This window comes from Bos mutus, chromosome 25 (assembly GCF_027580195.1).
Source record: "Bos mutus isolate GX-2022 chromosome 25, NWIPB_WYAK_1.1, whole genome shotgun sequence".
Lineage (NCBI taxonomy): Eukaryota > Metazoa > Chordata > Mammalia > Artiodactyla > Bovidae > Bos > Bos mutus.
In genome coordinates, this window is record NC_091641.1 from 21,410,673 (window position 1) to 21,425,460 (window position 14,788).

The following is a 14,788-nucleotide window of genomic DNA, read 5'->3' on the forward strand; positions in this document are numbered from 1 at the left end:
GGCATCCTTACTAACGCTCTCCCCACCTCGCTGGCATTGTGGGAAGCCCACCTCAGGGAAAGTGAGTCTGAAGAGCAGACCCACCTACCCAGATCACTGCCTGACTCCTGTTTGGGTGGAGAGGGAAGGAGAAAGAGACAGAAACTAGGATTTTTGATAAATTAGCTCCACCTAGCCAATCAAGAAATGTGGACTGTGCTCACCCACCAGGTAAATTCTCACCCCTCTGGGGAGAGGAGAAAGGATAGACAAGAATCTAGGAGTGTTTTGTAGAAATTCCTTCTCTTTGAAATCAGAGAAATGGGGGAAAGACAATCGCTCATAGTAATGATTGTGCTTTTGTATTTTAATTAGAATTAGTGGCACTGATTCTCCATGTATGATAGAAACATAAGGTTTCCTTTGAAAATAAATTTAAGTGAACAAAAAGAAGATGATTAAAAGAGAAAGATTAAGATAATAATAGTACAGGTAATATGTGGCTGTAGAAAAAATTGTATCAAATGTCTAAAGTTTGGGAAATAATTGGTCCAATTAATATTCCCTGAAATTTCAATGCCACATTTCATCTTCAAAAACTGCAGATCAGGCTCTCCCATTCTAATGTTCTCCTAAGGCAGCTTTAACTCAGTTATTTGACCATTGATCACAGTTTGACTCTGTTTCACTCAATAGAGAGTGGTTAGAACAAATAAACTAAGGCCCTTGATATATTATTGACTTTGATTTCATATATATAAATCATTTATGGGTCAAGTCATATGATCTTAATAGTATTGATCCAAAGCTTTTAATTCTGTCTCCTCCTTCCTCCCTCCTTCTCCTCTCTCTCTTTCATTTTTTTCCCCTAAATTCACTGTGAGATAGAATAGCAAATTCTTACTTTTTTAATGGCATAAAATAAGACTGTGTCCTTCAATAATTTGATGCAGTTTCTATGTGAATTAGAAACATGGCCTATGGCCAAAGGAAACAAGACCGGTATACTTTGATCTCCCAGATGTCCAGGTTATAGTCACAGGTCCCAGGAGACAAGAGGAAGCAGTCAGACCTGTAGGCTAAATGGTAACAGGTAGAATGAGCTAAATGTGAATTATGCCAAAAAGAAAACCTGCATTTGGCAAAAAAAAAAAAAAATCTTGACATCCAAATGGGAAATATTAAATTATCCTACTCAAAAGGTTTATTCACTCAGTTACCTGGGGGCCATTCTGCTGCTGAATTTTCCCAAAAGATTAATTGCTATACGCTTGTACTCAAAATTGAAAGTAGTCTCCAAATATGTTTATACGAGGGGTGACAGCTCCTCCCACTAAAAAGTCTGTCTGAGAAGATGGGTCATCTTATATTTGAGTCCTTATTATGTATCCAATTTAAAGGACATTCTCTAAATTACTTATTTTGAACCATGAGGATACCTGAAGTGAGCTGATTCAATGCTAATTTAGGATATTGTATAGGCCATTTAACTTATATGCAGAGTACATCATGAGAAACGCTGGACTGGAAGAAACACAAGCTGGAATCAAGATTGCCGGGAGAAATATCAATAACCTCAGATATGCAGATGACACCACCCTTATGGCAGAAAGTGAAGAGGAACTAAAAAGCCTCTTGATGAAAGTGAAAGTGGAGAGTGAAAAAATTGGCTTAAAGCTCAACATTCAGAAAACGAAGATCATGGCATCTAGTCCCATCACTTCATGGGAAATAGATGGGGAAACAGTGGAAACAATGTCAGACTTTATTTTTCTGGGCTCCAAAATCACTACAGATGGTGACTGCAGCCATGAAATTAAAAGACACTTACTCCTTGGAAGGAAAGTTATGACCAACCTAGAAAGCATATTCAAAAGCAGAGACATTACTTTGCCAACAAAGGTTCGTCTAGTCAAGGCTATGGTTTTTCCTGTGGTCATGTATGGATGTGAGAGTTGGACTGTGAAGAAGGCTGAGCGCCGAAGAATTGATGCTTTTGAACTGTGGTGTTGGAGAAGACTCTTGAGAGTCCCTTGGACTGCAAGGAGATCCAACCAGTCTATTCTGAAGGAGATCAGCCCTGGGATTTCTTTGGAAGCAATGATGTTAAAGCTGAAACTCCAGTACTTTGGCCACCTCATGCGAAGAGTTGACTCATTGGAAAAGACTCTGATGCTGGGAGGGATTGGGGGCAAGAGGAGAAGGGGATGACAGAGGATGAGATGGCTGGATGGCATCACCAACTCGATGGACGTGAGTCTGAGTGAACTCCGGGAGCTGGTGATGGACAGGGAGGCCTGGCGTGCTGTGATTCATGGGGTCGCAAAGAGTCAGACACGACTGAACGACTGATCTGATCTGATCTGATCTGATAGGCCATTGGATGGACTTGATAACAGAAAAGACAAAGAAATTTAACACTGATTCAATCATTATTTCTTGAGATGTGAACTCACAGTGCAAGTGTTAGATGTAAAAGATTATCTTAAATGAAATGTTGAATGATCATGATGACAGAATCATGACTTCTTGTGTCCTGGGAATGGGTGCATGGGACTGGGAGACCACCATGGCAGAGAAGTGTTAGATTAATTCAAATGAGGTCTTGATGCCGAAAATTAATGAGAACAATTTAAATAATATCATCTCATGAAGATACAAGAAGGGGAACAAAGCAGTATTTTGAATCCTTTTAACTGTCCAGATAATGTGATTTTAAATACATCTGAGGAAGAAAAAAAAAATGAGACATTACAAGTAGCTAGCTCACTATTGCCTCTAAATTTCTACAAATCTCTGTTGGGTCGAACCATGTAAGACTGCCATTTTTGCATGTGAATGTTGGCATTTTCACATGGTTCAACTTCACAGACTGAAGTTGGTAATACATATGAAAACGTATTATTGGGAACACGATGGGCCACCCAAACTTTGGGGTCACTTTATATGCAGATATGTACCCTTCAAAGTGAAAGAGGGACTTTGGAATTTTTTTAACTGCGGAATCTTTAAGGTTAGGGCCATGACAATATTTTGGAGATTTACTGAATTTTTAATTAACCGAGGACCATTTAGGAGACAAACTCTCGGCTTTGTCAATAGTTATTTCAATAACACTTCGTTTTTTAGAATAATAAAAATTTTAGTTGTTTTCGTTATAAATGATCACTTTTGTTCACCATTTGCCCAATTTCTTTATTAGGAGTCTACTTTCACTTGAAGTCATAGAATACTTGTCTTGCGTAGGCTCACTAGTGATATCCGTGGTGCATCATTTGCCTGCAGCCAATGCCAGAATCAGGTGACTGTTGCTCTAGGAAGAATAAAGTCATAATTTATCCCTCTCAGGATTTGCCAGGCTTTATCCGTCTATTCACTGAGACTAGCTATCATTTGCATCAGTGGAACCTTGATCCCCCACAGAATCTTCTTAATAGACTCATCATTCTTACTGTTTTGTGTTTATATCACTTTATGTAAGAAAGCGGCTTCCCTGGTGGCTCAGAGGGTAAAGAATATGCCTGCAATGTGGGAGACCTGGGTTCGATCCCTGGGTCAGGAAGATGCTCTGGAGAATGAAATGGCAATCCACTCCAATATTCTTGCCTGGAGAATTCCATGGACAGAGGAGCTTGGTGGACTACAGTCCATGGAGTCTCAAAGAGTCAGATATGACTGAGTGACTAACACATACTATCTAAGACAAATATGGGGATATTCCAGGAGTTACTGTAAAAATAATTATCAAGAATATGTTTTATTGACCACTAGCTCTCCCCTAGGAAATTGATTCTCTCTCCCTTGAGCTCACAGCATTAGGTCATATGAAGCACATTACCCATCCGTTGTTCTCTTTGCCTTGATTGTTCAGAAACTCAGAGCTGTGTTTGAGCTCAATCATCATGGAACATTTATCACAAACATTTCTTGATATGATTCTATCTTTCTCTTGATAATTTAACTTCTGACCTGGAATTTTATGTTGATCCTTGCAGCAACTCGACTCTCCAAAGTTAGTTTAATTTTCAAGGGAAGGCTTGGGTCAAATCTCAAGCCTTTGTTGCCACAGACAAAACACTCAGACTTTACGCTGATCTTATCTTCATTTCTCAGATATTATTTTCCTGCACTTAAAGAATGTTAGCTAAAAGCCACCACATGTCTTTTCTTCATTCCCAGGTCTAACAGCCTTTGTTGATGTCAAGTTCTTCCTAAAAGACGATTTAAATTTTCATACTGCAGCATAAGTCTCTTCCTCACAAAGAGGGAATTGGAGTGAGAATTATAGATTTGAGTCCTGGCTGTGAGACCCTAGACAACTAGCTTAAAAAATCTTTGGGTGTCAATTTCTTCCCTCTGCAAAGCAGAAATACGAATCTTAGTTATTATAAAGAGAAAATTATGTAAGTATATGAAAGGACTTTGTGCCCTTAAACAAGTTTATAAGTCAGGTTAATATCATTCAAAGGCAGGAGAAAGATGAAGTCCTGTATAAATATCTTTGTTTCCCTTGATATTTTGCCTCTGTCATTTTATCTTCATGTCTCCATGTTACCTGGAGTTCTCTTGCTGGACCTTTGCCCAAGGGCTCTGAGTGTCTACAGCCTCTGGAAAGAAGGTTCAAGACTCTGAAGGTGGCATAAGGTGCCTTGAAAAGCCACTTGAGGAGCCTAGAATGGACCCCACTGGGACCGGGTTGATCTGTGTAGAGTGAACTACAGGGCTCATACTGGGCTCTGACAGAGCCAGATGCCCAGCCTGGAAGGACAGCCAGGTCGGGGGCTGAGGAGCTGTGGCCAAGCTGCAAATGCATCCTTTGTTTCAGGCTTAGTGGGGAAAAGAGCCCCTTTCCAGAAGCCCAAGGGCAGGACTGCAGGCAAGTTGCCAGCTCCACTGCAGGGCTGAGCCTGCGTCAATCACACTGGTGCTCCTCAGACAAGCTGAGGTGTGCTGGGCGGGCCATGCCCACAAAGCGTGTGTCAGTCAGCCGTGATCCAATTAGCCATGTGTCATCAATCATGTTGTGGTTAGACGTGGATCAGCCTGACACGTGTCAGTCACACAGACTCGTCTCCCATCCTCCAAGGGACACAGGAGTGAAATGAGTGTCAGTCACACACATGCCCACTGGGTGCGCTCCTGCCAAACCCTCTGCAGAGTGAGGGAGGGGCCGCAACCATGTGGCCCCAGCAAGGAGGAAGGTGGATGTAGGAATTAAAAACTGCTGGCAGCTCTCCCATCCTCCCCTGCTTTTCTTTTGCCACCTTTCACTCATGGTCTTGTCCCTTCTCAGGCAGCCTGAGTGTGTGTGTGTGTGTGTGTGTGTGTGTATGCATGCATGCAGGGGTTGTATGCCAAGTGAGGAAGGCAAGTAAAGGGAGTTGCCTCTTACTCAGAGAGTGGGTCTAAAGCTAACAAAGGCAGGGAAGCCAAATTGCCTGCAGAAATGTCCCCAGTCTAACACTACCACTTTTATCTTCCATCATTGCTATGGATTTGTTTATTTATCCACTTGGACAATTAAGACAGCAGTTGGCTTGTTTTTAGGGACCATGGAGGGTGAGGAATAAATAATAATCTACATCAGCATCACAATCAGAGAGGCAAAATGCTCGCACGTGGTGATGGGCGTGGAGGGGGATGGAGGGGAAGGAAAATCCCAGCATCCTCTCATGGTCACTGTCATGGAGCAAGATGACGGATAGAATTGCTCACACTGTTTAAATCACCGCTCCTCTTCTCTCTCTGACAGAATATAATTGAATTTAAGTCAATTAAATACTTGTTTGACGTGGCTGCCTCACATCATCAGATAAAGCGCAATCTGACTTGTTTTAGAAGTGTTGAAAATATCAGTCCAGTGTCCCCAGCTCAGGTCTCATCCAGGCAGTGGTGCATAACAAGGATCCAGGGCTCCTCATTTTCTCAAGTGCTTCCTGGTTGGGGAAGCAGGGAATGAGAGATTTTATGGTGGTGGTGTGCCAGAGCTAAGGAGGCAGCCTCTGGAGAGACGGTTCAGCACTGCATTGAATGATGTCACATCAGTAGCTTGTAATTGCCTCCAGTGGGTGCATTTACACCAGGGAAATTGGCAAATTCTACAAAGCAGATATTCCCCTTATTGCCCACCGTGCTCCCTTCAGAGAACTGATCTACTAGCTGGAGATGCAGGCTGGGAGAAGTTGATTCTGGAGACATTTGCCTTGAGAGATCAAGTGCAAGAGATAGGGAGACAAACAGAAGGTCTCAAAGTGGGTGGAACTGGAAGATGGTTGTGGGAGATTTTCAGGACTTGTTGGAATATATCAGTAATCTAAGAGACAGATTTTTCAAATTGTTGGAGGCTATTGTTATGAAGATTGTTAATTGCCTTCTCAGTATCCATTCTCTTATTTTTCCTTAGTGTCAAAATCCTGGGTTGTCAGGGAGGTAATATGTTTAGCTAACAGACTATATTTTCTTAGGCCATTTTTCAGATAACAGTAGTCCATGAGATGTAAGTATAAGTTACTGAGTAGAATATCTAGGAAATCTCCTCAGATGGGGTTGAATTGATTAGCAGGAGTGTTTTTCTAACTTTCTTTTTACCTTCTTTCTGACTGGAACAGAGATGTGGTGGCTGGAGCAACAGCATCCATTTTGGGCCATGAGGATGCAAGCCAATGGACTAAAGGTGATGTACTAGTGAAGTTGCGCAGTTGTGTCTGACTCTTTGTGACCCCATGGACTGTAGCCTACCAGGCTCCTCTGTCCATGGGATTTTCCAGGCAATAGTACTGGAATCTTCCCAACCCAGGGATTGAACCCAGGTCTCCGGCATTGTAGACAGACGCTTTACCATCTGAGCCACCAGGGAAGTTGATGTACTAGACAGAAGGCATCTGAATCCCTGTTAAGAGAGCTGCTGTACCAGTACTAGACTGTCCAACTCCAGAGTTCTTTAATTTGAGAAAATAAATCCCTAATTTATTTAAGCTACTGTTGTCAATAAAAAGCAGTCAAGCATATAGGAATATATATATTCCTAAATGGCACAGTCATATTTCCGTTTCATTCTAAGCTGTTTTGGAGGCTGAGGTATATGTTTCCTTTCTTCCTTCCTCCCTCCCTCTCCCTTTCTTTCCTTCCTTCTTTTCTTGTTTCTCCCAAGTGAAAAAAGCAGTATGTTCTCCTTATTTATCAGGAAGCCAATTTTATCAAGAACCAAATTCATTGTTCAAGTGCGAGAGGCCCCTTGGGGCATCTATTTATCCACCTGAATTGGTTCTTTGGCTCTCCAGGGCTGGGCAATGGGAGGTGGAGTGAGAGGGAGAGAGGACGTTTGTCTCCCATAGAAGGCATCTAAGCAGACTAGTGGCTCATCTTATCCTGGAAAAAGAGTGGCTTTGCATTTCTGCCCTTAGTATGGGGTAGGCAGGTGTGGGGTCCACTCTGAATTTGTGGAAAAATTGAGACTAGCCCTTGAACTGGGATGTGGTGTGGATAGGCCTAGGGTCCAATCCAGTGACTGGAATTTAGCCCAGTGCCCTTAATCCTTGTTTCTGGTTGTCCTGACCTAGAAAAACAGGTTCCCGCAGCATTTCAGACTGGCATATAACACTCTTCTCCAAAGGATGAATTCCTCAGCATTCTTTAAGACATGGCTCCACTGCCACTTCCTCCACAGAAGTCCTCGTCCTCTTCCCTGAGCGCTCATCACATACTTGCAGCTTATTACGTTATAGAGTAATTGTTTATGTGTCTCTCATCCTCATTAGTCTGGGAGCTCCGAGGAGGAAACAGGAACAAACGTTCACACAACTGTGTATCCTCGGTGTCTGCCTAAATTGTTCAGTAAATATTTGCAGAACAAAAGAAATCCCATCGATTCCTACTTTTTCTGTATTTCATCTAGTAGGTTCTTTACCAAATTTGAAGACCAGACCCCATAATGTCCTTCTTGTTTCTGGGAGATGTAATGTCATTACAGCTGTGGTGTCTAATAAACGAGCTGAGCTTTATTCAAGAGGTGGTGAGATTTTACAACTGGAGATGGAGCAGGAAGGGGATCCATGTTCTTTCTCATGAAGTCCTCGCTGACTGTGTTAACGCCGCCTTCCTTTACGCCACCCTCCATCTTGCATTCTCTCCAATTACTGCACTGGACTCACTCGCTCACCCATCTCTCTTGAGAGGAATGCCTGGGTTGACTCCTACCTCTACTACTTGTATGAACTTGACTTTCTTCACTTTGTTCAGCCTGTTTCCTCACCTCAAAGATTGGAATGATGTCAATATCAGTTACCACTTTTGAATGTGATTCTCAAACTTCACATGAATTGACATGTCTAAATCTCATAAAACCACTATGATGTGGGTACTATTTTTAGCACCTCTGTTTCACAGATGGGGGAAACTGGCACGGTGAGCATCAAATAACTTGCCCAAGATCCCAGAGTAAGGGAGTAGTGAGTTAGAGTCAGAACTCAGACAGTCCCTGCTCTTAACCATCACGCCCATCTGTCCAGTATTTACACTTTGAAACAAGACTTGCTTTGTAGGGTTGATAAGACATGGAAGGCATTGCAGTCACATGAGATGTTCCCTTCTGGTTAGCCTGCCTCCAGCTTCCCTGAACTAACAACTTCCAGGGCACACCTGGAGCCTTCCCAACGAAGACTCCTTGCTATGGAAGTTTTTTTTTAATATATATAACATTAAAAATGTGATGGATTCATTTTGATATTTGGCAAAACTAATACAATTATGTAAAGTTTAAAAATAAAATAAAATTTAAAAAATTAAAAATTTAAAAAAAATTTAATTGAAGGATAATTGCTTTATGGAATTTTGTGGTTTTCTCTCATATATCAATAAGAATCAGCCATTGGTAATACCCATGTCCCCTCCCTCCTGGACCTCCCTTCCATCTCCCTCCCCATCCCACTCTTCAGTCTGTCACAGAGCCCCTGTTTGAGTTCCCTGAGTCATACGGCAAATTCCCATTGGCTACCTATTTTACATATGGTGTTGTAAATTTCCATGTTACTCTCTCCATACATCTCCCCTTCTCCCTCCTCCCCTCCCCCATGCCCATAGGTCTGTTCTCTAGGTCTGTTTCTCCATTGCTACCCCGAAAATAAATTCGCTATGGTGGTTTTGTGTCAGGAGGCTCTCTGTGTGTTCTCTTTCGGGTGATCTCAATGACTTCCACACTCCTGTTACGCTAGTGGAATGAGCCATCATGAATTGTGGGCTCTAGGGTGGAAGGAACCTGATTCTCTGGTATTTGGGAATTTCTGTGCACCCTGTACTGTTAGTGAGAGAGAAAAACACACTTCAAACACACACACACACACACACACACACACACACAGAGGCCTGGAGGAGCCTTCTTCGTTTCACATTTGAATAGCCAGACTTCATCTATTTAAACCACACTAATTTGGAGCTTGTGCAAGCTTGCCCTCAGGCAGCCTGGGTGAAAGGATATATTTGCACTGGATTAAAAATCAGAGTTTGCTGAACAGACCCGTGTATACACCTGCCTTCACTTGTTTAAACTAGGATTTTTAAGGTACTTTAGCATCTTTTATTTGCATATGATGATTGATACATTAATTACAATAGATCCTGACCTATTCATTAATACTTAGAGGCCACTTAGTCTGGGAGATCTGAGAATGCTTATAATGCAAAGGAATAAAGCTGCATTTGTGCATACAAAATTCAGAAATTTCATCAATTCTAATTCCTGATCAGGATAAACAAGCACATTTCACAGTTTCTTGGGTATTTCCTCTGGGTCCCAGTGTAATTCTATCTCCTTCTGGCTACAACCTTGTCCAGGATCACAGGACACCAAATACTTTTGCAGGGGAATGTACAAGGGCAATTCATTAATGTCCATATCCAACTCATTCTTCTTCTGGTCCCCAGAGGTTCAGTGCCCAGTTTCTGGGTGGTGGTAGCTCCCACTGGCCTCTGTCCCCCTTCTCCATGCCCATGGGGGATGCTTGGAACCATGGATTAGTTGGTACCATATTCTCAGTCATTTGATTTTCCTAAGTAATTTCCTAAGATGCTTGGGGTAGAAAAACGTACTCAGACACAGAGCTAATATCTCAGGCTTTTGTAAGTCTTGTAAGTCAGACTCTTATTTTCAGGAGCCTTCCATGATGCCTGACAGAGCAGACAAAGGGCAAAGGGGCCCCTGGAGGTTCAGCAATCCTTCCCAGCTACCTGTGGGTCCTGTGGAGCTATCTGGCAAGTGTCCCAGAAGTCCAGTTCCATGAGACATTCCTGTCCATGTCACCAGACTTTCAACATCCGTTCATCCACTTACACATTCATCCCTCAAACATTTGCTGTGTGCCTACTGCATATCAGCAAGATTCAGTCTTGACTCTCAGGGAGTTCAGGGTCTATGGTCAAGACAGGCATTTATACAAGTAATGATACTCTAATGTGATAAAAGCTAGAACTGAGATGTATACAAACTACCACGTGCAGAAGAGCAAGCAGATAAGTCAGCTTGGTGGGGGATGGCTGCACAAATATCAAGCCAGAGACCCTTGAGTGAAGTCTTATGGGAGCAGGGGTTTCCATTAGCTGGAGATGCCTGGGGGCAAGCAAGGCATGGATACAGAAAATGTCAAGAAAAGGCACACAGTTCTGTAAGACTGGAGCAGAGGGTGAGGAGGGAGAAGAAGGTAATCCCAAAGCTGCCATCGGCGTTGTCCCAAGCACCATGCTGGAGGATTCAGACTTTATTCTGAGACCATGGTACATACTCAAAACAGGCCTGTGAACTCAAATGCCTTACAGGGGTCACTGTAAGGCATTACAATGCCTTACATGATGATGAGGGGGTCCAGTTGGGGTCTGAAAAATCGAGGAGTGCAGGTCCCATCTGAGGTGGCAGTCATGAAGCACAGGCTCAGCTGGCCAAGTCGCCATGTCACACTGAGTGAAGTAAGTTGGACAGAGAAAGACAAATATCATATGATATTGCTTATATGTGTAATCTAAAAAATGGTGCAAATGAACTTATTTACACAACAGAAAAACAGTCATAGATGTAGAAAACGATCTTATGGTTACTGGGGGAAACGATAGGGGGAGGGATAAATCGTGAGATTGTGATTGACATATATACACTACTATATGTAAAATAAAGGACCTACTGTGTAGTACAGGGAACTCTATTCAAATGTTCCGTAATGACCTATATGGGGAAAAAAAATCTAAAAAAGAGTGGGCATGTATATATACACACACACATATATTTATGATTCATTTTGCTGTAGAGAAGGAATGAACACAACACTGTAAATCAACTATACTCCAATAAAAAAATGTTTTTAAGAAGCTGGAACTCCATATTTTACATGAACACTCCCAAGTTTGTAATGTGGGAAATTATTTCCAAATGTCAAGCTGGCCAAGCAAAAACATGTCTGATGTCCTGTCAGCCTCTAGTTTGGCTTTATCTCAGCTGTAAAGCTTAACACGGAGAGCTGACTTCATCAGACTATGTTTCAGGAAGAGGATGCCCTTACAGGTCTCCCCAGCAAGAACCTCTTCCCCTTCCCCCACCCCCTTGCTTCTCCTCTCACTGCCCTCCCACACCATCCCCAGCACAGCCCCACCTTGCTGGGAGGAGCTGGAGGAATGAGCCATGCCCCAGGCCTGACTCACAGAGAAAGCCCAGCCATAAGGACATGAGAGAGCCGTATTTATTTCACATGGACAAGCATGATTCCATTGCATGCTGAACATGAAAGCTCGCGTGAGGAAAGTACCCGTAACAGCAGAGTTATGTGCTTTTGTCCACAGGGAGCAGGGAGAATCACAGGGTGGTTTTTAAAGACAGTTCCCCTTCAAGCAGAGTTGAAACCACAGGCTTTGAAATCACTGGTTTATTTCATCAGCAAAGGGTCTGTCTCCTAAGAGTGGCCAGGGGGAACACTTCCAGCTCCACAATCTCTGCACGAGCTGCTAAGGTCAGGAGGACAAGGCTGGTCCCCATCCATCACCCAGGGCAGCTCCAGAGAGTTAAGCTCAGAGGGGAGGTACATGCCACTTGGAATTAAGCCCACTCCAGGGTGGACAGTGACGGGACAGACTGCTGTGTTCATAGCAACAGAACCATCACCACTTATAATATGTATCTATAATCAGAAGATCTGTGCTTCCTGAAACAATTTCCCAGGGCCTCATATGGGCTGAAGGGAAACTATTAGGAACTGACCAGATGTGCCAGAAATAGATCAACTGTGCCTGGACAGACTGGGGAGAGCTAGTGGCAAGGACCCCCCAGGTCTCTTGGCCTTTAGCTGGGCTTCCCCATTCCAAGAGGATAGAACCCAAGAGGGGAATAGGGACTGGAGCCTGGATTCACTGAGGGAAGAGAGTCAGAGGCTCTCAGGGCAAACATGGAAGAGACTAGCAGAAGAGCCCTTGAATCTCTGTGGCTCATTCCCACCTGAAGTCCTGCCCAACAGTTTCATAAAATTTAATATTATATGGTCTATAAAATTCCCGGAGTTGGTCTATCACTTCAGGGTCGATCTGTACATGAGTTCTGCCTTTTGATTTGCCCAGGCATCGAGGCAGGAGGCTCGATTCTGTTTTTTTCAAGCAAGGGAATCCTTTGGTTTTGTTGAAGTAGAAGTGTTTGTCCGTGATGAGCCTCTTAATGCCCAGGAAGTCCTGGACGCGCCCCATCTCGCCCGCCGGGTCGGTGATGAGCCGCTCGCCACTGACGAAGTGGATCTGAGCCAATGGGAAGTAACGCAGCCAGCTCTCCAGGTGCAGCGCGTACATGCCGATGCGGATGGCGTTCCAGGACACATCCACCAGGCCCAGGGTGCGGTTGCGGAACGAGAGGCCCTCAAACGTGGGGATGTCTGGCTTCTTGGAGAGCGTCTGGGTGTAATCCGAGATGGCACGGGTCACCGGGTTCCGTACGACCACGATCAGCTTGGTGTCTCGGGACATGTTGAAGATCCGGCGAGGGGCCTCTTGAGTGACAAAATAGCTGGGGGTCTTTTCCAGTGTGATCTGACTCTCGAGAGTCCGAGGCATGAGGCTCCTGTGGGGCAGAAATGCACATGATCAGCCAGGGCTGTGTTGGGGACCCCCCGGGGGATCACTTCCCTCCACCCAGCTTCCCAGGGGATCCCCACCCCCTTCTCCTCTGTGATATTTGAGCCTCCCCTGTTCTCATCTGATGAAGCACCTAACTCTTGTTGACCCTTTTTTCAAAGTCTTTAACAGTTTAAGACAAGAACCAATCTAAATGTCCATCAGTATGGGTTAGATACATGATGGAATAGCCAATTAATACAGTTGGGTAGATCTGTGTGTACTGTTATGGAATGATTTCCAAGATTTAGTGCTTAAATGAAAAAAGGCAAGACACAGCTTGTTTATCTGGGGAAAGATACCATGAAACCAATAAAAGTAATTGCTTCTGGGGAGGGACCTTGAGTGGGAGCAGAGCAGGGAGGTCAGGGATAAATGAGAATTGCTTTTTATTGTATAATCTTTTACACTGCTTGAAATTTTTATTGTGTTTATTACATATTCAAAAAATACAAAGGAAGCCACTGAATATTGTTCTGGCAAAAGATATCTCTCCAAATATATTAAGAAAGTCTTTTGGGGAGAGGAAAGGCATGTTTTGTAGGAATAGCATGTGTTTTTGAAATGAGTTCTGATGTCTTTTCCTGCTGAAATACATCTGAAATATATCCCTGGTAAAAGACTGAAAAGCACAGAATATCAGGGGTGAGATGGGTGGGGGGAGAATATCATGGGTGGGTGGGGGGAGGGGCTCAGTCAGAAGCCCAGTAATGCAACCTCTTGCTCTCCTCGTAATTTCCTAGTTCTGCTTAAGGTTTAAGGGAGGATGGTAGGACAAGCTGATGCCTCCTTCTCAGGTGTATCTCTTTCAGGTCCTCGTGAAGGGAAACACCTCTGGTTTCCAGTTGCTATTTCTTTCTGAAAGTTGTGTTTTCCCCTTAATTAGTTTTTCTTATATAGTGAAGGATAGAGGAGCCAGGCATGCTGCAGTTCATGGGGCTGCAAAGAGTCGGACACATGACTTAGTGACTGAACAATGACAGCAAAATTTTTCTTAATCCCGGCTGCACATTAAATCACCCAATAAATTTATTTTTTAAAAGGAAGATGGCTCTTTTGAGGTGCTAGCCTGCCATCTTCTCGATCAGTTGGCCCCCAAATAAAGTCTCTTTCTTGCCTCAGCCCCTTGTCTCTCAGATTCATTGGCTTGTCATGCAGCGAGCAGAGTAAGCTTGGATTCAGTATCAATTTGGCTTAGCCAGCCAGAAGACTTGCTGCTCGTGGCTAGCTGATCCTGATCACGGAATATTGGGGCAAGACCCTAGCAACTGCTTGGACCATTTGTCCTGAGGTTCTTTCCTTCAAGATTCCCTGCAGTGGTCTGGCTGCCCACCAGCACTTGGCAGTTGAGAAAAGGAACAGGCAAACTTCTACTAGTTGAAAGACTCGGATTTTGTTTGTAGAGATTCATTAACAACAAACCCAGCCCTGCTGAGATAGGTGTTCTATAATCTTTTCAGAAACTTGATAGCTTCCAACTCAGTTCAAAACTGAGTAAGCATCCAGGCGGAGAACAAGATGGCAGAGGAGTAGGTGGACATGGAGTACACCTCTCTCTGCAGATACATCAGGAATACACCTTCAGACACAGCAGTGCATGCAGAACACCAGCTGAGAGCAGACAGGGGTACCTGGCCAGCAGAAAATAATAATGTAGAGCCACGCAAAGCTCGAGATCAAG

The 14,788-nt window shown here is 43.6% G+C and overlaps 1 protein-coding gene across 1 annotated transcript in view; it reads right to left on the minus strand.

Annotated features, from left to right (window-relative positions):
* Window positions 1-11,662: 11,662 nt before the first annotated feature.
* The window catches only part of HS3ST2 (heparan sulfate-glucosamine 3-sulfotransferase 2), a 115,703-nt gene continuing 112,577 nt past the window's right edge, over window positions 11,663-14,788 (minus strand). Inside the window, exon 2 of the mRNA XM_005905327.2 lies at window positions 11,663-13,054. Coding sequence (XP_005905389.2) covers window positions 12,436-13,054 — 619 coding nt within the window. The 3' untranslated portion in view covers window positions 11,663-12,435. The remainder of the gene's footprint in view (window positions 13,055-14,788) is intronic.